Source organism: Elgaria multicarinata, chromosome 9 (assembly GCF_023053635.1).
Source record: "Elgaria multicarinata webbii isolate HBS135686 ecotype San Diego chromosome 9, rElgMul1.1.pri, whole genome shotgun sequence".
Classification (NCBI taxonomy): Eukaryota; Metazoa; Chordata; class Lepidosauria; order Squamata; family Anguidae; genus Elgaria; species Elgaria multicarinata.
Window position 1 is genome coordinate 49654499 of NC_086179.1, and position 24931 is coordinate 49679429.

A 24931-nucleotide genomic window follows, 5' to 3' on the forward strand; every position below is an offset into this window, starting at 1 on the left:
TTGCACTGGCTGCCTATATGCTTCCTGTCGGAATTCAAGGTGTTGGTAATGACGTTTAAAGCCCTAAATGGCTTGGGACCTCGATACTTGAGGGAGCGCCTCTCCTTATACATGCCTGCCCAAGATTTGAGATCTGTTGGAGGAACCCTTCTCCGCATCCCACCAATGTAACATATACGCTATGATGGGACAAGGGAGAGGGCTTTCTCTGTGGTGGCACCCAGATTGTGGAATGCCCTCCCCTTGGAGGCCCGACTGGCGCCAACACTGATTTCATTTCAGCGCCAAGTGAAAACTTGGCTTTTTAAGAAAGCCTTTGATGGTTAAATTCACTAAGATGGCACATTGTTTTAACTGTTTTAAATTGTCTTAACTTTGTTCATGGTTTAATTTGTTTTTAACTGTGTATATTTATTGTTTTATATTGTATGCTTTTATCTGTACGCTGCCCTGAGATCTTAATGATATAGGGCGGGATACAAATGTTTTAAATGAATAAATAAATATAAATGTAATACATAAATACATTAATTGCAAGTCAATTGTAGCATCTTCAATGGGCCTGTTCAGCTAACATGCTAAACCATGGTTAGGCCACTAAACATTTTGCAGCAAATGGTTACCGAGCGTGTTTAAACTGGTTAGGAATGGTTCAAATGACATGCTAAGCCATAATGTTTAGCTCACTATGGGTCACTATGGCTTACTGTGTCATCTGAACAGCGTCTATATCTTAGGTGTGGAGTGTTGTTTCGCTGCAGATGGTTCCACGATAGCGTATACAAAGAGAACTGCCTTCATGCTGCCCTGGTCATGAATTATACCCACCCCTTTTTATGTCATGTAATATTTTTGCATGCTATTGATATGCCACACCTGCCAATGCTGACTGTTCCTGCCAATGTAGCATATACCCATATACTGCTGTGTCAACAAAATATCCTGGCTCAGAATATATTTATTTGCCATCACTACAGAAGAAAGTATCAAAGACTTTTGAAAGGTCCAAGCCAATCAGCAAAATTATCCTCCTTCTGTTGAAAACCTTTTCCTAAAACATGACTGACACATATCTAGAACAACTGCCTTAATATATAGGGTCAGCCTCAAACTATAATTAGCCAGGATGTGCAAGTATCAAGCAGACATGTGGATGATTGCACCTTTTTAAGCATCTTGCTTGCATGTCCCACATGAGGGCTGCAGAAGCTCAGGCCTGAAGGCTAAATCCAGCTCATCAGAGATTTCAATTCTAGGGTCCCCCAGAAGGCTACACCCCTTCCCCTAGCCCCAACCCCTCCTCCCCAACTACTGATTGTTGGGAAGTTTCCTGGCTTTTGTGGATTTTTCTCCACTCTGAAAGATCGAAATGCCTCTTCTTAGTTACAGGCAGTAAGAGCTTTAGGTTATAATATTTGTGGTGGTGGGCAGGTTGATCCCACTGCTTTTGCCTTTGGGCCTTGCTAGACCTGCCGGGATAAGCCGGCAGGGAGGCGGGGCGACGGCGTGCAAACTTTAACGCGCGCCGCCCAGCCTCCTAGACGCACAACGCGCAGGGACGACGGAAGCCCTGCAGCGCCGGCCATTTTTTAAAAAGTTTAAAGGGGCCACGTGCGCCCGAAGACTGCGGAGAAGGTAAGGGTTTTTTATTAGTTAAACCCCCCCCCCATCCGCTCCTGATCCCTTCCTGATCTTTCTCTCCCTCCATGTCCCGTGTGTCGTCTCCCCTCCTTTTCCCTCCGTGCGTGTGTGTGTCCTGTGTCGTCTCCCCTCCTTTTCCCTCCGTGCGTGTGTGTCTGTCCTGTGTCATCTCCCCTCCTTTTCCCTCCGTGTGTGTGTGTGTGTGTGTGTCCTGTGTCGTCTCCCCTCCTTTTCCCTCCGTGCGTGTGTGTGTGTCCTGTGTCATCTCCCCTCCTTTTCCCTCCGTGTGTGTGTGTGTGTGTGTGTGTGTGTGTCCTGTGTCGTCTCCCCTCCTTTTCCCTCCCGGGATCTTCCCAGCCGATGGGCACAGCGCTCAGCGCTGTGGCCAGTCCGCGGCTTTTTGTGGCTACTCGTGAGTAAGCGATTAGCCGCAAAAAGCCACGGAAGTCCCTAGACCTTCCCCAGCTCCGGCCTCAGGCCGGAGCTGGGGAAAAGGCGCGCCATAAGCGAATTCGCTTATGGCGCGTTGGAGAAGGCCTCAGCGCGGCCTGTCTCCGGATTCCCCTGTGCGTCATCTGGACGCACAGCAGGGAAGCCGGGACAGAAGGCGCGCTAAGGCCTCGTCTAGGAAGGCCCTTTGTCTCTGGTGGACACTGGGATGCAGCCCTGAGAGCTTTTCTGTTACGGAATTCTGTCCTCAGGCTGAAAGAGGTTCTGTATCGCTTCCCTACATGTGGCACCAAACCCTTCTCCCCACTCAACCTTTCTGCCACCCAACCCACCATTCACATCTTGCACATCCTTAGCAAAAAAAGTTTACCCTCATTGAAAGCCACATAGGATACATGAGTATCCTAGTCAGCCAGCCTATTCTTGACAGAGGAAGATGCTCATTATAACGCCTAACTCAGATTTCCCTGCTTCACCTTCATCAAGACAGAGGCTCGTGAACTTATTTGATTTCTATAGAGTGCTCTTTTTGGTGCACAGTGGCTACCTGCCTCAGATCATCTTCTCACCCACAGAAGAATCCACCCACACATGTACAAAATGCCAAGAAATTCTTTTGCTTAAGTATATCAGTAGCCCAATAAAAATAACCACAGTTTTCAATTGCATAAGGGCTTATCTAGAACCTGGCAGCATCCTCCGTAAATTCCAAAATCAGAAACAAAAGAAGCAGGACTAAGTTATCAGCACCCCAAATTATCCCCTGCCTTTCACCTACACAACTAGACTGGTTCTATGATTTCTGAAGCCCTCCGAAATAACATTGTAATTCTTCAAACTCTAATTAAAAACACAAGTGTAAATCAAGTTACCACTTTCTGCAGTTTGAAAGAGAAATGGGTCACTAAATACTCCAATACCAGCACTGTTTTCAGCAGCAACCTGCAAAAGAAAAAAAGCAGTGATATAAGAATCACAATTTTATGGTGAAAATGAGTAATATTCATGCAAGTTAACATCTAGTGTACATGTCTGTGAGCTAAGAATATCTAGTAAAAACAGTAAATACAATCCATCGGGATGTTCTCCTGCACCTGACTAACACTGTATTCATTTCAATAAAATGGAGATGTGGATAGTAACAATATGTGTTAAAATCCTAGTGCTTAACAGCTTAATCCTGATCCAGCCCAAATGAAACATAGCAACATTTCTTGCGAGAATGCAGGTCCTGGCAAATCATCTGATGAATAAAGTAATGTCTGGTAATTTATAACATGGAATAGGAATGAATATAAGCCCAAATCACACAGTGAGTGGGATATGTCAATTCCACATCCTAGAACAAGGGGAATAATAGGGGGGATGTGTGGCCTTTTAGATATTGTTGGACTCCAACTCCCATCAGTCACACTCAGCAATGGTGAGGGATGATGGGAGTTGCAGCCCAACAACATCTGGAAGGCCACAGGTTCCACATTCCTGCTGTAGAAGGTTAACTAGAGATGGCCGTGTTTCCCAAGGCTGCCCTGGATTAGCTTGGAAAATGTCCCAAAACCTTCCAAGAAAATGTAGATGTCAGTTCGTTTCTATGAGCTAATCTGGCAGTTTAGAAAAAAAATGCTTCCTGATGCCCACCAGTCGTTCAAAGTCTTCCCCTTCCTTGCCAGCCCCCCCCCCCAAAGTCCTCTCCCTGACACCTTCAAAACAAACTCCCTCTTATTTTTCTTAGCTTTCAAGTGGGAGAAGCAGAAGTAATGTATGGTTACTTCTGATCAGATGGAGATTTCTCACTTTCCTTCTTCCCTTTCTAGTGCCCTGGTATGCTGTCTGGCAGTATGACATGGCACAAAACCAGAGGGGACCACAGGAGATCATAGAATAGTAGAGTTGGAAGGGGCTGACAAGGCCATCGAGTCCAACCCCCTGCTCAAGAACTCCATTACTCATAGTTGCCCAGGCTTCTGCACCTCAGCACACTCCTGGTAAGCCATGGCAATGTAGGAGGAGGGCAGAAATGGGGGTAATCTCCTCTGATCCTTTTCTTGCAAGCCACTAGTACTGCTCCCTCCACCATCATTTGAAAGGTAAGAGAAGGGAAATAGGAAGTGTTTTTGTGGGTGGGAACTAGCAGGAAGGGATTTGTGCAGCCATGAAAGCTGGCAGAGCTGAACAGGGGCCCAGGAATTGTTCTCCAGCTCAGGTTGTAGTTCCAGGGCAGAAAATAATTTTGCCTCACTTTTTAGGTGAAAAAAAATTCGTCAAGTTTTTTTTTCCAAGCCCAAATTTGGAAATTTTTGCAGACATCCCTATAGTAAACTAATTTATTGGGCACAGAATGCAAGTTTCACTGAAAGTAATTGAATTAATAGAACAACAGCTATATTAAAAGCTTTAAAAAAAAGAAAAAGAAAAAAGCTGAGGTTATATAAAACAATACTGTACACTAACCTTGAATTGACTTTGCTTTTTCAATTTAGATCACTTCATCTCAAAAATTGAATAGCAGAAACAGAAAATATCCAAAGATAACAAGAATAAGAGGCAGAGGCAGGATAGGCTTCCATAAGAATAGAGAACAGAATTATTAAGAATGCTTAGTTTAAGGACAAGACTGGTTAAGAAGCAAGAGATCAATACAGTGTGCTCATACATTAAAACATACAATTGAAAAATGAAAGACAGTGGAAGGTGCATAATCTTATTGCAGGCCCACTGCATCCATGCTCAAAGCCAGATGTCTGTGGTGACCTGCCATGCGGTAAACTGGACCCCACTGCTGTCCCCATATCTCTGTGCAATAATAACACCATTGTATGAGGGTTTCAGATGACCGGTTTGCCATGTTGAAAACTGTCACTGAGCAATGAGATTGAAAATGGCCACTATGTGGCACTGTTTCATACGAATCTACCCAAAGTTGAAATGTGTATGTGGAATCTCCTCTTAAGTAATTTGTTATATTGCAGCATTTGTGCTTACAGTCAAACTTCAAAGGATGTGCACATCTAAATGGATACTAGATAGTAAAGGTGGACCAAGAGTATATGGCACAATTAGACATCATAGAATCATAGAATAGTAGAGTTGGAAGGGGCCTATAAGGCCATCGAGTCCAACCTACTGCTCAATGCAGGAATCCACCCTATAGCATACCTGACAGACGGTTGTCCAGCTGCCTCTTTAATGCCTCTAGTGTGGGAGAGCCCACAACCTCCCTAGGTAACTGGTTCCATTGTCGTACTGCTCTAACAGTCAGGAAGTTTTTCCTGATGTCCAGCTGGAATCTGGCTTCCTGTAACTTGAGCCCGTTATTCCGTGTCCTGCACTCTGGGAGGATCGAGAAGAGATCCTGGCCCTGCTCTGTGTGACAACCTTTTAAGTATTTGAAGAGTGCTATCATGTCTCCCTTCAATCTTCTCTTCTCCAGGCTAAACATGCCCAGTTGTTTCAGTCTCTCTTCATAGGGCTTTGTTTCCAGACCCCTGATCATCCTGGTTGCCCTCCTCTGAACACGCTTCAGCTTTGGTCTCCCCAAAAACATACCTGCAGATGCAGTTTTGCACAGAGAGATCCAGAGATATGGCCATTTCTGCTCCTCTGGGCCCCACCAAGTTAAAATAAGTCTGCTCAAAGAAATGTTGCCACCAAAGGTGTTGTCTCTATTGTCCTGCTGAATTCTGCACCCAGCTCCAGGTTGCCAGGTTTTTGTGTGCTTGGGCAGACTATGCCATCCTGCTTCGAGTATTTTGGTGAGAGGCACATTCCTTTTTCTCACTGTGATTTGAATACATATTGTGCCATGAGGCCTACTGCCAGGCACCCATGAGGATGGTGGACAACACCCTCAGTGGAAGGCAGTTGGGCAGCAGGAAGTGACTATCCGCCATAGTCAACCAATGGCCAAAGAAGACTCTGTACAGCACCATGTACATAGATGGTGCTATATAAATAAATAAATAAATAAATAAATAAATAAATAATAATAATAATAATAATAATACTGCATTGCATCAGGAAAGCAGGGTTCTGTGGCACAATGGAAAATGTGTTGGTCTTCTAGGTCACGGCTAGGTAACTTGTGTCCATCTAGATGTTTTGACCTACAATTCCCATCAGCCATAGCCAATGATGAGGAATAATGGAAGATGTAGCCCACAAACTGTCCATCTTTCTAGTGTAAGAAGGCAAGATAACCGGACCCTGAGAGGTATTCAAAACATGTGGGTTTGAGTTCCACCACAGTTGCTTTTGTATTCCCCACTCCACAAGAGGAGCCTCTTTGGTTGGTTTTCTTGATGCTCTCCACTTCAAGCAAAAATGTTTAGAGATAACACTATCTCCACCCCTTCGGCCCCAAACAAGCCAACTTCAGTACCACCAGAATTTCTATCTCTTAAACCAAGGACTCAGGTTCTTCTGAATTCTGCACCAATTCAAAAGAGTTTCATAACAGATACATAACGTAATATACAGAGAAAAGTGGTATACAAATATTTAAGTACAGATTTGTCAATTGATTCCTATGGGCAGCTCTCACTTCCACTCCAGAGGACATTTAAAGATGGCTTCTCAATTAAGACCAGGCAATGGCATATCTAGACAATGGAATTGTTCAGTCTTGAAATTTTACATGTCAGCCTGTTCATTCCCAGAATTTTATACAGATGAGTTGGAGTACTTCCTTGTCTGATGTTATGAGTTGGGACAAGCAGCAATCCTGAGTGGGAGGAAGGACCAGGCCCCACTACTCTAGTCCAAAACCTGTTTAAAGATTTAAAAAACCTAAGAAGGGAGGGAGTGCAGGGTGCTTGAAGTTGTCCATCAACAGTTAGAAGCTGGACAACAGCTGACTGGGCAGGCACACAGGTCACCCTGGGCAGTATCCAACAGGGTGCTTATACTCCCACTGATTCTTTTTTTGCCCTACTGAATATGTTGCACAAACGATGGGACCTGCCAACTGCATTGCACAACTGGGACCCACCACATACACGAAGAAGATATAGTGTTTCCTAGGGGAAGCCATGAAAATGAGCGGAAACGCTAGTTTTTGGAAGGCAGGTCAGCAGAGATCCCTTATGCGAGCTCAGCCAACCTGCCTCCTTCCAAAAACAGGTGTTTGTTCGTTTTGGGTTGCCCTGGAAGCACTAAAATGCTGTTGTGCAAGCAGTGGGGCCTGCTTGCACAAAGCAATCAGCAGGGCAGAAGAGATGTGTTACTGTCTTGTACAAATGCTCACCTCCTATAATGCAATGGATTGAAGATACCTGCAACATATGGGCACTACTCATGAATGGACCTATATATGGATATTTGGTCTGTTTTTATTGACATTTATGTATGAACCAATTTTTTCTTTATTTTTAAAGCATGTTGTTATACTTTAGAGATTTTTTTTTGCTGTAGTTGTTTCTGTTGGGTTTGTTTTTATTGAAATTTACAATAAAAAATTAACAAACACAAACAACAAAAACAATCTTATTAGTCTTCCCCGTTGTGGTCTGATTATTGTATTTCTATTTAAATTAGTCATTAATTCTAAATTTGTATCTCTATGTATTAATTTGTATAAGAAAATGTTATGCAAATATGTATCCACTTTTATTCACTTCTTTTGGTGATGCATTCCCTCTTTTGGGGAGATGCCTAAATGGCCACTCTAACATGTTACAACATGCAACTTTTATCAGTGTAAACTATTCCCCCTGCAGATAAATTTCAACAAACAACACATAATTAACTAATCTACCTTTCAGGGTTGTTGTGAGGATATTAAGGGAGTTAACAGCATAATGCAGTTCAGATGCTAGAATCTGTCATACATTCTGAGCATGATAAAATATGCCTACTTGTGGAAACAACTTTAACTTGTAATGGTTTGGTTCATAGTTCATTCACAGAGACATAACTCAAATGATTTATCTATTCTGCATTGCAAGGTATAACCGGTAAATGTGATTCATACTGTGTATTCAGTTACATATAGTTAAGTTTAATTTCAGAGTTATGGTTGAGTTTCTATGGTCTAAGATGAATGCTCCTGCAGCATGTTGCTTCCCCCTCACATCAAAATTCCTTTAAAAGGGCTCTGGTTCCAGCTGCACGTTATTTTTGTGAACCGGCCAGAGAGCTTCGGCTATTGGGCGGTATAAAAATGTAATAAATAAATAAATAAAGTGCTTTCCTGCAGGATACAAATAGCTTTCTTTGGATCTCACCTAGATTCCAAGTTTTTTAACACTTAGCTTTCGCACGTAAAACCATAGGACCAGCTCACATGCTTCAAACCATGCTTGAAATACTTGATGCATGGTGAGGTAATAGGCTCAAATGTACATGCCATACCATGCATATGACATGATATGATGTTAAGTTCAATTTTATTGTTTTAGCCATTGACATAACATACAACATAGCACAAAATACATGATTAAATAATATCCATGTACACTTGTTTGTGGTAGATTTTCACACTCCTGCTCCTTTTCAAAGCATAGTGTTAATTGGACATATGCACATACAGATATGTACATGAATGGTTGTTTCATTTACTTATGGCAATATGTGGGCAAGCCCCAATTTACAGAAAAACTGAGAGAACCCTTGCATTATGCACTACAAGGCAACAAAGGTTCTGCGTTGTGGTGCCAGTAACGTGTAACAATGCAATAATTAATATAGCAAGCAATGTGTGCTGAAATGATGAATACTGGGAAACTTGTGTGACATGCCTTAAGAAATTTACTTGTAGGAAGGAAGAAGGTAGCAAGTGAGCTCAGCTGTGTGATTAAAAAATAAATTAACTTAACCCTTGATCTTTACGTTGGGTAAATAAGGTTAATATTTGAGTTTTACCAGGACCATACTTAATGGTGCAATATTATGGATCCTCAGAGTGAGATGAATTAGTCTCTGCCCTTTTGTAAAGTATGATATATTGTTATATGGTGATATATGATATGAATATTATGATTGTTAGACCATGATGTGTGTGATCGTGGGCTGGTGATTCTACAAGTGGAAGCAGTTTGAGGAATTAGTTGAACAGAAGAGAAGAGAAGAGGTGAAACTAAAAAGTTAATATTAATTATCAAAATATAATGGAAATAAGATTGTTGAGAGAAGAAAAAGAAAGAAGTATTTGGTTTATTAAAATACAAATGAAAACCAAGTATCATTCTATTTGGAAATCATAGTTCTTCATCAATCTATACTTGGATCCAAACCTATTCTTTCATGAGAGGAACATACCCACATCCCATTGAAGCCATTAACATTGTACTATAAAACTTGAAATGAGAATGAAGTGAACATAATAATTGCTTCCATTTTCTCAAGATAAAACCTGAACACCTGCTACCTGGTTTGCATTAATGATGCATTGATGAAACACTATGCATACAATATAAGTAGACTTTGGAGTTTGAAGTTAAAGACTTCATAGCTATCTTTTATTTGACCATGAATAATAAATGACTAGAGGCGAAATAGTGAGAAGTAAAATAAAAGTATTTCTTTACTGGGCATTTGCTTTGTGCAGATTACATATCAATGCCTTTAAAATGCCCTAAAATAATGAATAAATATATGTTTTCATATCCTGTCATTTTACACCATAAATACAACATTTTAATCTACATTTTACAAGTAATAAATAAGATGCTTAGAAAAGTTACCTGAATTTCATAAGTTGTTCCAGGATTAAGATTGGTAAGAAGGACCTCCAAACTATCCGGCTTTGTTGTAACTTGAGTGTAAGTATTTTGCATCCAAGGGCAAACTTCCTTATATTTAACAATGTAGGATATAATCCTCCCATTTGGATGTGGTGGTGTGTTCCAAGAGAGGAGAATTCCTGCAGATCCAACTCTTTCCCCCGCAAGGAAAACAGGAGGTCCTGGATCTGCATAAAGGACATGCTTTAATTAAATTATACCTGTATACCTCCATGGCTAGTGGATAATAATACAAGAATATGTCGGCAAAGATCTCTTTGAGTACTTAAACGTTAAAGTGCAGTTAATATGAAGCTGGATTTCATTAGAACTCTTACGAAAGGTGATTAAATACCTTTTGGAACACCAAGTACATTCTTTCCCTAAGAATTCAAAAAATGGAATGCTGAAATATTCACAGACAAAATAGATTCTGATGCCAGTTTAGTTTTTAAAGTAGATTATTAAATCTTCCTTAGCATCAGGCTTCTGTGCTTAAAGCACTGAAACATTTTGTAGAAGTGGAATTCCCCAAGAAATCTTAGAGTGCTCGTATTTTGGCAAGCATGTTGTAAATAACGCCACTCCCAAACTTGTTTTTTTCCCCTTCAAATTTGCATCTCTTTCAAACACAGGAACCATTTCTTTTTGTTTTAAAAAGATGAAACCTTTCTCAAATAAATTAAGACAGAAATGAACAGACATCAGTAGAGTAGTAATAACAGATTGCAATCTGCAAAGTAGCATATATATATTAAAGACATTTAAAGGAAACAGTCGAGTGCAATATTGTCATAAACTCACTAGTTACATTAGTTGTCACTGTTTTGCTGACAGGTGAGCTGTACACTGAAGAGGTAACTGAAGAAATAGTCACATTGTATGTTGTTCCGGGAGTGGTGCTTGAAAAATCAGCCTAGAATATGAAATTAGCCCAGTTAGAACTATTGCTCTCAATTTAAACAAAAATAAAAGCAAGCATTAAATAAATGGTATTCATATTACTAAGGTTCACAACACACATCACATTTCAGGTTTTCTTTTTCTCTAAATCACACCTTTTGCATAATTGCAATATGCAAGTCACCTATTAAAATATGTAAAAAGGCAATACGAAAAAAGCAACAAGTTCCAACAAATAGTTCATTTCAGTGGCTCTATCTATTTACTCTTCTAGGGCTTTTCAGAGTTCCCATGCTAGCATCTAAACACTAAAACACTAGAATATTCTGTTTATCTCTGCTAAAATGTTAGAGAAAAACATGTTCAGCTGTCGTAGTTTGAAATATAACCCACAACAACCAATAGTCAGCATTCCTATGAAAGTACCTGTGCCTTTGCAGCTCCAGTAAAAAACAGAAGCAAAATAGCATGAAAAACCATGGTAATTATAATTTTTTTTGTTTTCAAATACTGGAATCAACAGTGCTCCTATAACTTAGTGATGGCTTAAGAGGGAAATGTTGACTGCATTAATGATTTAAGTCTAGATCTCCCTGGCAAGTACACAATTAATGAGCCTGTATTACTCAATAGCTCTGCCCTGCCTTTGTTAAACTATTCATGAACCCTTAAATGACTGGCTGGAGTCTGTGGTAGACTTCGTAAAAGTATCATAACTGTTGTTAAGGCAACAAACCATAGATGTTGAAATTTTCTCTCACAAATTTGGCATGTGTACTTTTGCCTTCTCATCTAGGTTTAAAAGCTTAAAAGAAGAACGTCATGCTTGGCCAATTTTCCTATCAGCACAGTACATAAACAATTGCTGACTATCCAGGCATTACAAAACAAAAGCCCCCCAGCCCCAGCCCCCCCCCCCCCGCCACATACCTGATACTCCCCACCTCCCACATCTTGGATAGAAACAAAGCCATGAAGAGGTATGAGACGCACATGAAACCTTTCCACATATCCACGAGGTAGCCTCCAGCACAGAGAAAAGGAATGTGATGACAAGTTGAAGACTTTTAGTTTCTGCGGCATTTCAGGCTCTTAAAGAGAATGTATTTATTTATTATTATAAAGACCATGGCCCAGTGCACATACCTTCATACACATCAGTTGTCTGTGTGTTATGAATAAGGCAAACAAATCTGAAAATCAGCTAATCTCAAAATCCCCATTTTCTGTTCAAAATGTACTATATGTACAAAATAGATATTATAAATACTATCTATACACAAACACTTTAAGGCATTATTTTTCTTGAACAAAATCTCTTTAAAAATTGACCAATTTATTGTTTCTCTTTCATTTGTGCATGAGAATAATTGATATTGTGGAAGGTGTTCACAGTACTCTTACTTAAATCAAGAGTGAAACCTGACCAGTGGAACACAAATCAGGTATGAGTTTGAACTGGAGTTTCTCTTTTAAAATGCTGTCTGGATTACAGCTACTAAGAAGGCACTCATATGATCTGACCCTTAAAATGTGTTTAACTTTTCGGTTGTGTAGTTCTTACCCTCACTCCATGCTCCTACCATAACTGCATGTAGACTCACAAATGTACAGATCTGCTTCCTTCACTGAAATAGGGCAGTCTTGAGAGTAGGTGAGTTCCATATCTGCTGCTGAGTTACTGTGTTGATAACAAACTGCAGCTTACATCAAGAGTATTACGTACAGAATGTGCAATTAAGCAATTTTTTGCAGAATCATCCCACTCGGCATGTTCAGCATTTCCTGATTGGGATAGTTGTCTACAGTTTAGCAGATTAAACAATCTTTGTTCAGAAAGCCCTGGAGCATCAAATCCTTCAAATGGGCTGTAGTGTGCATAAATATTTTGCCGTTCTTTATAAATATAGTAACAGAGAAAATTACAAACCTGCAATAATTTGAGTAAAGGCAATCACACCTTCAACACTGCCTTTTACTCTCTGGATTGTGAAATTATAAATCCCACCAGCAGTCAGATCTGCAACGGTGTGATGTGTCTGATTTCCTAATACAGTATATTCCTTTGTGAATGTACTGTTTGATACAGTTGCTTTATAATGGGTGAAATTTGTCTTGCTTGGATTCCACATTAATGTGGCAGAGGAAGTATTTACCAGTGTTAAGGTTAGACCACATATCCCCTTTGGTTCTGATAATTTAAAAAGAGAAACAATAGGTTAGAAGAAAACACATACAAGTTGTTTATACATCACCTTAGAAGGTGGTGATATTAAGAAATAAATTCCTTCTAATTAGCAGCCTGGCAATAGATTCACGATGACCAATGAAGTTTGACAGTTCAGTTTATTGGTCAATCAAAAAATGTTTTGACCAAGTGATGGATATAGCACTAAACTTGGACCTAATGGAATATGATTCAAATTCTGTCTTAAACAGAGAAGCCAAAGCCTCATGCATCCCTGAATTACCCTCCCTTCTCTTTTGCATGAAGCATCCAATCATAAGAACATAAGAAGTGCCGTGCTGGATCAGACCATCTATTCCATCTATAATGGTCCATCTATTCCAGTTTAGTTTGAGAGAAATCATAGTTTTCTGCAATATTGGTTGCAGGATTGTGCAATGTGTAGTTTGACAATTGTGGAACAATTTCCCTGATGAGGCCCGCCTGGCGCCGAAATTGTTATTTTTCGGCGCCAGGTCAAGACTTATCTCTTCTCCCTCACATTTAGCAATATGTAATTAGCCTGAATTTTTGTATGATTTTGTGGTTTAAAATTTTTGTATATTGTTTTTAAGTGTTTTTATCCTATGTAAAACGCCCAGAAAGCCTCAGCTATGGGGCGGTATACAAATGTAATAAATAATAATAAATAATTTAGAAGAAAAATTAGGTGTCCATACTCCAAAACCTTTTGTTAGTTTAATACAGGCCAGAATTATAGGCACCCTACATTTGCATCCAAAGCCTCATACGTAATTTCAATATTCTATGTACTGTTGCCTAAATGCTTTTACATTGTGTGTCATTTCAAACCAGTTAGAAATAATGCAATTACTTGTAGTGATTTTTTTCCTCACAGCTGTGCTGAAATCGTTCCCTTTAATTGTCTTTACTTGAAAGTTGTAGTCTGCTCCAGGCATCAGATTTTTCACTACAGCCCTGCAAGCAGGAACTGTGATTGTATGAGGAGTGTCACTGCTTGCTGCCAAGCCATAAGAAAGCTAGAGAAGAAGAAAAAAACAACAATTCCAGTTCATATTCCTAATAGCAATTTAAATACTACTTAAGGAGTCATTCATCAGAAAACACCACACACATATACACACCCTGAAAGATATATACTTTGGTAACACTGGGCTGGATTGAGAGAACCATGAGTGGAACACCAATAGTAGCTACCACTTGCACAAAAGAGCATGCAATGCTCTAATAGGCAGGTCCTAGAACAGGAGAGTGTATTGGGATTTATTTTCTTGCACAATGTTCTAGTACAAGGTATAAAACGGCTCTTTTGTGAGTGGAAGACACTTTCTGCATGTAGAAGGATAACTCTGAATCCAGCAAAAAAGATTAATTTGACCACCTAGTGGTTCCGCCAGGTTTGAGGTACCCTCCAATGGGACCTGACGCACACACAGTTCTGGCTGCCCTGCAGCAGCCCCCTACTTTCATCCCCAGGCTCAGCTGTCTCTGAGCTGTCTCATCTGCCTCTGGCATCCTGCTCATTCCACTCTCCTTTCCCCTACTCAGCTTATCAGTAGCAGTAGAAAGCAGCCCCTCTTTTTTTAATAGACACATGTGCTGTTGTTAGGGTGATCATATGAAACGGAGGACAGGGCTCCTGTATCTTTAACATCTGTATTGAAAAGGGAATTTCAGCAGGTGTCATTTGTATATATGGAGAACCTGGTGAAATTTCCTCTTCATCGCACCAGTTAAAGCTGCAGGTGCCCTGCCCTCTTTTGAATCTGGTCACTCTAGTATAGCTCCTGCACCTTTAACGGTTGTGATGAAGAGGGAATTTCACCAGGTTCTCCATATATACAAATGACCCCTGCTGAAATTCCCTTTTCTATGCAACTGTTAAAGGTACAGGAGCCCTGACCTCCTTCTCATGTGGTCACCCTACAGGCTGTTGTGGCTCTTCCTGTGTCCATGGTTTTCATTTCCCCAGAGCAGTGCTGGATCCAGCTTCTGGAGAGTCCTTGGGCAAGATACCCTCAATATCACCCCTCCCTCAGTGAGTCTACCTTTTCACTGCCATTGACACCAGCTGCTATCACTCCTTATCCGCTTTCTCATAATTGCTACCACTTGTTTGCTTGGCAGGCAGGGAGCAAGCAAGCAGACAGTGGCATCTACTGCTTTTCCTTCTCACTGCCGCCATTGTCTGGGCCAGAGCATGACGCAGGTGACTAAGCAGGTTGCAACGGTGGATTAAGAAAGGGAGAACAAGATATGCTTAAATTCACCCAGATTCTCCAAATTCCACTTCATAGCTCGGTTTGCCTTGCTTCTGTTCTCGTTTGCGACCTGCTTTTTGTTTAGTTCAAATAGGAAAGTGCACATTTTCATGTGCATTTTTCAAAGGTGTGCATTCCCCCCTCATTGACTAACGTATGAAAATGTCTCTCTATATATTTAAAATGTCTATTTTAAAGTCCATTTCTTTCAAAATATGCTTCTTCTTTTTTTAAGTTCAGGGATTTGCACATTTCTCCCCCCCCCCCCCCGGCAAAAAACATGCCCCCATTCGCATTCAGTATAGCAAGTGGCGGAAATTGAAATGATTTGTGAGCTGAAACAAATTTTTCATACATCTCTACAGTAGAGAAGAGGAGCAACTCCAGGGGGTTCTTGTCAGTGGGCTGCTGATGGGGTGCGACCTCTCGGCCGGTGCTCAACCATTCCTAACTTTCACACCAGCCCTGTGCCAGAGTGCCTCTGGGGAAACGAAGATGGCAGATAAGGCTGGAACCTTGGCAGCAAGCATTTTGATAAGCACCATGGCTGCCTGACTAAATATTTAATAAGGAAATGGGGAAAAGGACACTTTGTGTTGATAGGTGTCAATTCTATTATACAGCTTCCCATGTCCTGCCAGCACCACACCCATCATCTGCTGCTGCTGTCTCCTCTGGTGGTTGTTTGGGGGCCCACCAGGCTACAGAGCCTTACACTTGTGCCCCTAAATCCAGCCTTCGGATTGTGGGCACAACCTGAGCTAGAACCAGTGTCTTCACAACCAAAGTAAAAAAAGCTTATATTAACAATACTGAGCTTCAGGATGCCAGGACCATTTTATCCCTGGTTTTTATGTTGATGGCAGATACTGAAAACCAACATGCAAATCCCCCTATTTGGGGCATGTCTCTCTCCCTCTGTCTCTCATACACTCTCACACACTCCCTTTCACAGTATAAAGATTCCCTCCTACTGAGTAAACACATACTATTGCATCTGGCTCTCAATTCAGAACTATACTTGGAAAATTCAAATGATGATGGAGTCCCACTATGACAAGATTTGAATACCCAAGAAGCCTAGGAAACAACTAATTGTAATGTCAGATAAAGGGCTGTGAAATGCTCAGGCTTTCATGTAGACTGCCTATGGTCATTCACATAAATGAATACAAAAGTGAAATTGCAGTTATGGAGTTGAGGACTTTCTTTGTCAGTTCCCTGTACACAGAACGATCATCTCAACTTCAATTTGGATAGAACAAATTATAACTAATTTGTTATCGCAAATTATAACTAATTACAAAATATTAAAGTCAAAGTAGAGGGTTATAAAGGGAAACAAATGACTAAAGCCATTTTTTATTGTCTTCACACCATCAATTCCTAAGCATGCAATGAAAATTGAATGAGATGGGATGATTAATTTTAAATGATTTGTAAAATGATCCTATTGTACAGGTGCACTTTGCTAAGCAACCACTCTTCCAAAGCCTCCCTCATTAATATTTCACACTTAATCTCATTTATTGAGAAGGAACACAGTCTAGCATGGCTGCCTGTTCTGTGGTATGTCAGACAATAACACTATGTCATTATGATTAATATTACATGACATTTTCTTTCCATAACACACTGAAAACAGCCTTACAAAGTACAAATACTTTCAAAACTGTTATCTGCACACATGTGCATTTAAAAATAAATTTACATTTCATAAATTATTCTAGGATGAATAACAAAATTGATTTGTGATGGATATTTGGTCTTACTCAGCCAAGCCAAAGGAAATGGTAATAGTACAGGAGGGAGCTCAACAATTATTTCCACCACCACCCACATATGTTTGAGGTGTCTAGAAAATTCCACAGGCTGCAGTTTGAAATGGAAAATGTGTGTGTCAGAGGATGGCGGAAAGGGCTTCTTAGGGTATAATGCTATGGGATTGCCACCTGCTAGACGGAAGCTTCTGACAGGGCAAGAGAAGTAGCAGAGGCTTTTTTGGAGGAGCTAGACAGGCTTTTGAGCCTGTCTAGCTGTGTTGATCTGCTAGAGGCGGGAACTGAAGCTGAAAGGCTTGTGGATCTAGTGGATCCATGGCCTCTCTTCTCCCCTCCATATCCATTGTCATTCCCCCTTTTCCTTCCTCACCATCCTCGTCTTGAGGTCCCAATACCAACCTTGGGAAGAGAGCTACTGTGGAACTCTCCATGGTAGCCAAAAGGCGCAGGGTTGGGGGGAGGGGGAAGCTGCACAGTCAGATCTCCTCATCGAAGGCTTCTGCAACCTTGGAGGAGACCTGCAGCATCCTATAACCCCTCAGATGGTGTCGAGTGTCTACTGTTTCCAATTGAATATTTTTTTTTCTGATAAAGATCACCTGCTAAGCTGCCTTTATCTTTGCTGGACAAAGGTATGTATAGGGCAAATGCCTGTATCCTGCTTTTTCGCACTATGTAATATACACACAGAATTCCTATGATGTTCAACATATGTTATTGAAAAAGTAAAGTCAATAATGATTTCTTTACATATTATTTTTCTTACCTCAAAATTATCATAGCCCCCACCTGGCAATTCCCATGACAAGTAAACTGCATTCTCTTCTACTCCAAAAGCCTGTAAATCTACAGGTGGATCTGGATCTGAATTAAAGACAAGTAGACAAATTAATATATTATAATAATTTATTTGTGCTGGGGGGAAAAAGATAAATTTGGAAGTAATATTTAATCATAAGACAGGGTATGCTTTTCATATTTTGAAAAGCATACCAATTTATAGATTTTATATTAAAAGAGCATGGGAGGATTTCTCTAGTTAAGGTGAGTTGCAAAAAGAAGAAAAGATCCCACCATTATAAGCCTCAACATTTTACTGCTTCTAAAAATGAAGCCTGTTTAGCTAATAATGTGAAACTTGGGAACCATGACTTATCAAATGGGGTCTACCATTGTGCGAAATTTCAAAACCATCTGATAAAAATTGTCACAGGTATAGCAAGATAAAAATACTGAAAATTGATACGTTTGTACTTTTTACAAATGGGTCAGTGGGAATATGGGAAGCAACAGGACTCCTGTGCTACCTCCATGCTGTCCATATGCAGATGTAGGAAGGGACAGTATAGGACTCTATTATACCCATGGTAATGTTACTTATTTAAGGGCAATGTTTCCAGGATGGCTTTACTACATATAAAGACAGAATACCATCAATCCAGTGCAGTGAACTTGGCTGTGTCCCTATTTTTTTTCTTTTAAATTAGGAAGGCTTGCTAGGGCATAGTTTGAGAAGCCCATATATAAAGCATAAAATCAACTTACAAGTGCTAATTCTCAGAGTGGTGGGGAGGCTTCTCTTTAATCTATTAGTAGTAATAATTTTAATAAAGTAATCAGCTCCCGGAGAAAGACCATCAAATTTGAACTTTCTGTATAATTAAGAAAAATATGACCTGCTTAAAGATATTGAAAGCATATACATAAAAGCTAAGCAAGAGTCACAGATTAATCAATACTGAATGATACATATACATTAAATGTTTCAATTTTTATATATTACACGCACACACAAACATACAATGTAAAAAACCTAAATAGCTCTGAATTCAAGGCTCTGCATCCAACATAGACATTGCTAAGTAAATTAGCACACAATCCTCTGCATATTTTAGACAGAAAAAAGTCCTACAACTCCCAGAATTGAATAACAAAACAAATACTATCTATTGGTCTACCTACCACTTATCAGGGGTCACCAGTTTATCTATTTTACTGTAATTCATAAATAGATTCATAGCAAAAATGGGGTAATATTCAATTGCTTTCTTTTTAGCATGTAACATTTCAACAGTTGCTAAAATTTCCTTGTTTATTTACTTATTTGTAACACACTTTTCCATCCAGAGTCAAGTCAGCTACAGGAAGGTCACAATCATAATATACTGTCTAATAATATTATGGTTAAAAGTAATATATAATCTTCAAATTATACCTTATGTCTGAAGATGGCCTTTCTTCTTTACTATAGTTTTTGCAAGCCAATGTAATGTTGCTGTAGTTTTTGCAAATCAGTGTAATGATGTATCCATCAAATACACCTAGTACTGGTGGCCAGGTAACAGTTATTGACTTAGAGTCCTTATTGAAATTCACATGTTTAACTGAGCTTGGCACTATCAAAAAAGAATGTGATGTTGAAAACCAGCACTTCAAATACATCTCTAAACTAACATTTACTATCTTCATCCCTGAAGGTTCTAGTATGCCGGCTTCCTTTAACAATGCTTTATGGATAGGATCTGGTATATTGAGACCAGGGTTGGAATACCTGATCCACTCTAGCTCTTAGATAATTGTTTAATAATTAGGATTTGATTCTCTACATTCACAGGAAGGATACAGTACCAATCTCTACTATCTGAAGTTCTGAAATAGGTTACCACGCTATGCCTTTAGTAGTAGGATATGGACAGAAATCAAGAGCTAACCATTTTTCACTACATCCCCTTTAAGAATTATACAGTTTTGGAGATATGTGTGTATGTAAATACACTTTGGGAAGCTTCCCCATGTTGAGTGTTATTGCATGGAAATAATCTACACACAGAAACTGCCTAAACACAATAATTTACAAAGTCTAGTGCAAATATCTTTTCCACTGTTATTACCTGACATAGAGTTGCCCAACCCATGCTCTAGGATTTGGAAAATACTGTTAGGTTACGCATAAGAACCTGAGAAGTGCCATGCTGGATCAGACCAAGGGTCCATTTAGCCCAGCAGTCTGTTCACACAGTGGCCAACCAGCTGTCAACCAGGGACCAACAAAGCAGAACATGGTGCAACAGCACCCTCCCACCCATGTTCCCCAGCAGCAGGTGCACACAGGCTTACTGCCTCGGATACTGGAGTTATAAATGGACTCAAATCTGACATCAAGAAGGGCAATATTTAGAAAGCAGTCGGGGAACATTTCAACCTTTGAGAACCACAATTTATGAATGGAATCCATTGTGCTGGAAATCACTGTCTGTACTTTTATGCATTTCATTTCCCTCTGACAACAGTTTACATTTCCCATCCACAGCCATCCCTGCATGTGGGTCTGTAAATCTGCCAATTTGAGGTTAACGCTTCATGCATTTGATGAAATGGACAGTGTGCACAAAGGCTTATGCCAGAATAAATTTGTTAGTCTTTAAGGTGCCACAAGACCCTTCGTTGTTTTAGCTCTCTACAGTAAAGATATTGAAAATTGAGCCAGGGAAAACTCTCTGTTGTCTGAAATAACTGTAAGGGTTACAAGCATAATGTTGTCACTCTCTTACCTGTATCTATTTGTATGCTTACAGGAAGGCTGTCTTTGTATCCCTCTTTTTCCGTTTTAATTGTAAAGTTATATTTCAAGCCAGGGGTTAGATTGGAAAATTCTGCAATTTCTTTCTTGACTTTTTGGACCTACAAATCAGAACAGAGGCAGTATTGCCTTTGGTGGGGAAGATATGTGTATGTGTTAGGGATGTTAAATTTTGTTAAATCCATTCTGTCTGTGTTTCGCAGATAGGCATGTGTCTTTCGTTCTGTCAGCTGCCCATTGATAGAATCAGATTTATTTTTTAAGGATGTACAAGAATTTCATTTTTGTTTGCAAATGCACGTTTGTATTTCCCCCCACTCCAATCAAAAAATGGTCTGCAGGTCTGTAGAATCTGCACAATTTGGAAAAAGCCGGTCTGCCATGGAATCCACAGGTTGAATTCATAGAGATCCAAACACATTTATATCTGCTGCAGATTTCTCTGACATTCCTAGTATGTCTGTTTGCTCACGTATATCCAGTGCTCATGCGGATCTTGTGGTCAACCTGTGTTATGGTTTCATTCTGCACATATTAATTGCTTGGTGATTTAGTGGGGTTGGATTATACATCCAATCAGACACAACTCTTGTAGTCAATACATGCCTTTGATCTTATTCTGAACATGTTCTTCACTGTTCCAATACACACTACAGGACCTGTCAAGGCTTTGATAGTCTACAAAGTAGGTATTTGTTTTTCTGTGGACTTGCAGTACTCAAGGACCAAACCAAGAGTATGAGAAGCTACTATCTGGATTTATCCATATATCATCAGTTGGAATAAAAATGCACCAGAAGTATTAAAACGTTTGCTATAATTTACTTGCTTATATATTACTGATGTTTTCAAACATACCATGAAAGTACCTGCACAATTTGTGCATGTCACTTCATACTGCTGAAAGTTTCCAGCTGCCTGATCCCAAATAATCTGTATTGAAATATCTGTAACTCTGCCTTCACGTATATTTAGTGGAACTGTAAGACCTGCAAGATATGTGAAATATGTACATCACACATTGCATTTCTTCATGTCATAATAAAAAGCAGGAGTAAATGAATGTCTGAGTCCTTTGGATTTCTGCCGTTATCCAACAAGCACTAGCAGAGACCTTTCACCAGCTATTTTCAAACCTAGCACTTGACATATTTCAGTTAATAAGTTAAATTTTATTTTCAAAAATTAGTTTTGCAAAAAAACCAGAAATGTTCTGAATGGTAGAAACATGCATATTCTACTAAGTAGCCACTCCTGCCTTACTGACAATTTGCTTTACTGTTCATGACCTTTTGTAGACAATAGCCTATTTGCTCAGACGAAATAGTGGGCTGGTTCACATGTCGCAGCAGCTCACTGTGGCATAATTTACTTGTGGGCTCATCATGTTGTGTGGGGTGCCCATGGGTGTCCTTGCCATGGCTTGTGTCTTGCGAACCCAGGTAGCAGGGGTTGTTTGAGGGTTAGACAATCCTCAAATAATCCTAAAATAAGCAAGCAGTTCAGCCCTTTTCTTGTTGACTTGGTTTATTTTACTGCATAACTCAATTTACGAATCATGAAATGCAAGATTCACAGAACAAAACATGAAAACACTTCTTCTAATTTACCTTTCTCTACAATTCATTCCTGCTTGTGCCTACATTTCTGCTTGTGCCTACTATTTCATTTGAAGAGTTAGTTCTTGTTACACCTAGGCTTGTTATGGCTATACGATCCTACTGATCTGGGAACAGTTGAGCTGGCGTGGAGACACAGCAAATGCCAACACATAGAATCAAATCATCATACGCCTATCCATGTTTTCAGAGGTTTTGCCTTCTTGTGGGAAATGCAAAACATAGACTGATACATTACAAAAATGTATCTGAAAATAGGCCAAAACACCAGAGAGGCACAACCTTAAATGTCTCTAGCTCCACTTCTACTATTTGGGTAAGTTGCAATCTACTTCCCATTGATTTTAATGCCAATAAATATACATATAAGGAACATACGTTATTGGAAAGTAGAATGGTGGACATCCACAAAATCCACATGTAAGTCTTTCCCTCATTCTTTACATAGCAGCAGGAATACATGAGTACAAAAAGAATTACTTAAGATCCATTTTCTCTGAGTCAGCTTCTAACCATTAAAACAGGTACACAGCTCAATGGTAGAGCACATGCTTTACATGCAGAACATTTAGATTCAGTCCCTGGCATAGCATCTCCAGGTACATTTGGAAAGCCTCCTATCTGAAACCCTGTGTCAACAATACTGGGATAGATATGCTGATGGTCTGATTTGGAACTCCACCATATAATAACCGCTTGCAGTTCCTTGTGAAACCATCTGAGCTTTCATTATTATTGTACACAGAGGGATGCAAAGGCATAGTTAAAGAGCCTGTGAGTAGTCACAGATATTATTCCAGCATCACAAGCTTTATTGTTGCTTTTATTACCTAGGACTGCAATCCTATGGACCCTTAATAGGCAATGCAAGTTACATCCAAGTAAACATGAATCGCATCAGGCTGCACACTTCAAGCCAATAAGACTAGACGTGATATGACAAAACTAAAAATATATATGTAATAGTAGGCAGTATAGTTTATTAATAAACTGCTAACAATAATAACATAATGATAAATAAAAATGCCAAGATTCATTAAGAATTCTTAGCATAATTCAATTAGAAATAGCCCACAAAGGTACTGGCATATGTAGATATATACAATATATGGACTGAACAAATTATGGCATGTTAAAAAAAAATTAAAGTACAGGGATGCAATTATTTAATCTTAAATAACTTACATGTTCTTATTGCTGGCAGGTGGTATAAAGAACTTAACATACTTCCACTGGTGGTGGAAATATAGAAATCATATTCTGTGCCTGGAGTTAAGTTTTCTATAGTTACTTTCCCATCAGTCAATAAAGTTGATGTTGTATTAGGGCCTCCTTTCTTCATGACATGTATACCATCAGTTAATCCAACAGTAGGCATTTGAACAAACAAAACTACAGAATTACTATGAACTTCATAAGGGATGACAATCTGTACTGGTTTGGGTTCTAAAGCAACAACAGAAGGGAAAATGAGATTAAATATATCATTTTACAAACAGTTGCAAATTAGAATAAACATGGGCCAGATTTTCTACTATAGAGTGATATAAAATAATAGATACTAGGAATGGCTTGTACATATTAGACTATTGTTCACAAAGAACTGAATTTATATTCTGCATCTTGACCTGGTGTATAGCCGACACATTCACATCACATTCACTTCAATGGAACTCTCTGGAGGGGCTAATGCTTTGAAAATTCAAGTCAAGCTGAACGGGTCAAATTCAGCTGTTGCACCAAAGCAGATTGACACATAAGTTTGGTATCAAGACCCCAATTTTTTTCTGGTGCCTGGTGGCGTACACCCTGCAAGGGGCCCCCAGGAGGAATGCCCCCCCCGAGGGGAATGTCCCATAGAAACTCCCTCCCAAAGTTGCCCATCTCTGCTTTAAATGATATAGGGCCAAGTTGTCTAAAATAATCTTTTCTCAATATGTACCTACCCAGGTCTTATAATTGGGTTCAGGCCCTGGTCAGTTGCCAATCATTGTAAAGATTAGATTGTTGTAGAACTCCCTCAAGCTTCTCTCTTTTCATTTTAAGTGGGCTTTGTGAATGCTGTTACTCTGCAATACTTTTTATGTATGATTTGATTGGCTCTGATATATATTTAATCCTGACATGTTTAGTGGTTTCATTGTAAGGATGTACATTGGATGTGGACAAATTCTGAATCCCAAACCAAGTGGGCTACTTATCCCTATTTTATTGTTTTGATTGTGGTTATTATTGTGTTATTGTCTTCATATACTAAACGACTTGCGAACATTTTATTTTGGAACGTGGGTTTCAAATAATTAAATAAATAAATTCAAAATCGTTGTTCCAATTCACCAGCAAAATTGTAATGCTTATCTAGGGTGTGGCATATGTCAGCTGCCTGCCATTTTAAAACAACATCTTTTCTACACAATCCCTCACATATTTGAAGTGACTCATCAGTATTCTTTCTGCAAATGGATCTTGCTACCTTAGTAAATAGAAAAACTCTTAGCCCATACATCATTATTTTGAAAAGAGCACAATCAGTTCTTGTTCTGAATTCAACCCCATTGAATGTCGATGGAAGAAATTTCTACTTTAGTGAATCTCATACGGCAATATTTCCCAAGAATAATGGGGATAGAGTACTTTGAGTTAAATTCTGCTTCTGTTATCGATTAAATATTATGACCGTCACAGGTTTTAAAACTTGATCACATTGAAATTAATCATAAAGTTACCATTGGATTTAATTGATTAGGATTGGAACTACTGCTAGAAACA

The 24931-nt window shown here is 39.5% G+C and overlaps 1 protein-coding gene across 1 annotated transcript in view; it reads right to left on the bottom strand.

The window, feature by feature from the left end:
• Positions 1-24931, bottom strand: part of PTPRQ (protein tyrosine phosphatase receptor type Q) — a 131294-nt gene that overhangs the window by 95635 nt on the left and 10728 nt on the right. The window contains exons 10-21 of the mRNA XM_063134713.1: positions 23348-23608; positions 21402-21532; positions 20515-20644; positions 19179-19359; positions 18509-18615; positions 17730-17827; positions 13775-13940; positions 12643-12903; positions 11643-11803; positions 10614-10725; positions 9771-9997; positions 2964-3033 (exon numbers count right to left, since the gene is read on the bottom strand). Of these exons, the coding sequence (XP_062990783.1) occupies positions 2964-3033; positions 9771-9997; positions 10614-10725; positions 11643-11803; positions 12643-12903; positions 13775-13940; positions 17730-17827; positions 18509-18615; positions 19179-19359; positions 20515-20644; positions 21402-21532; positions 23348-23608 (1905 nt within the window). The remainder of the gene's footprint in view (positions 1-2963; positions 3034-9770; positions 9998-10613; positions 10726-11642; positions 11804-12642; positions 12904-13774; positions 13941-17729; positions 17828-18508; positions 18616-19178; positions 19360-20514; positions 20645-21401; positions 21533-23347; positions 23609-24931) is intronic.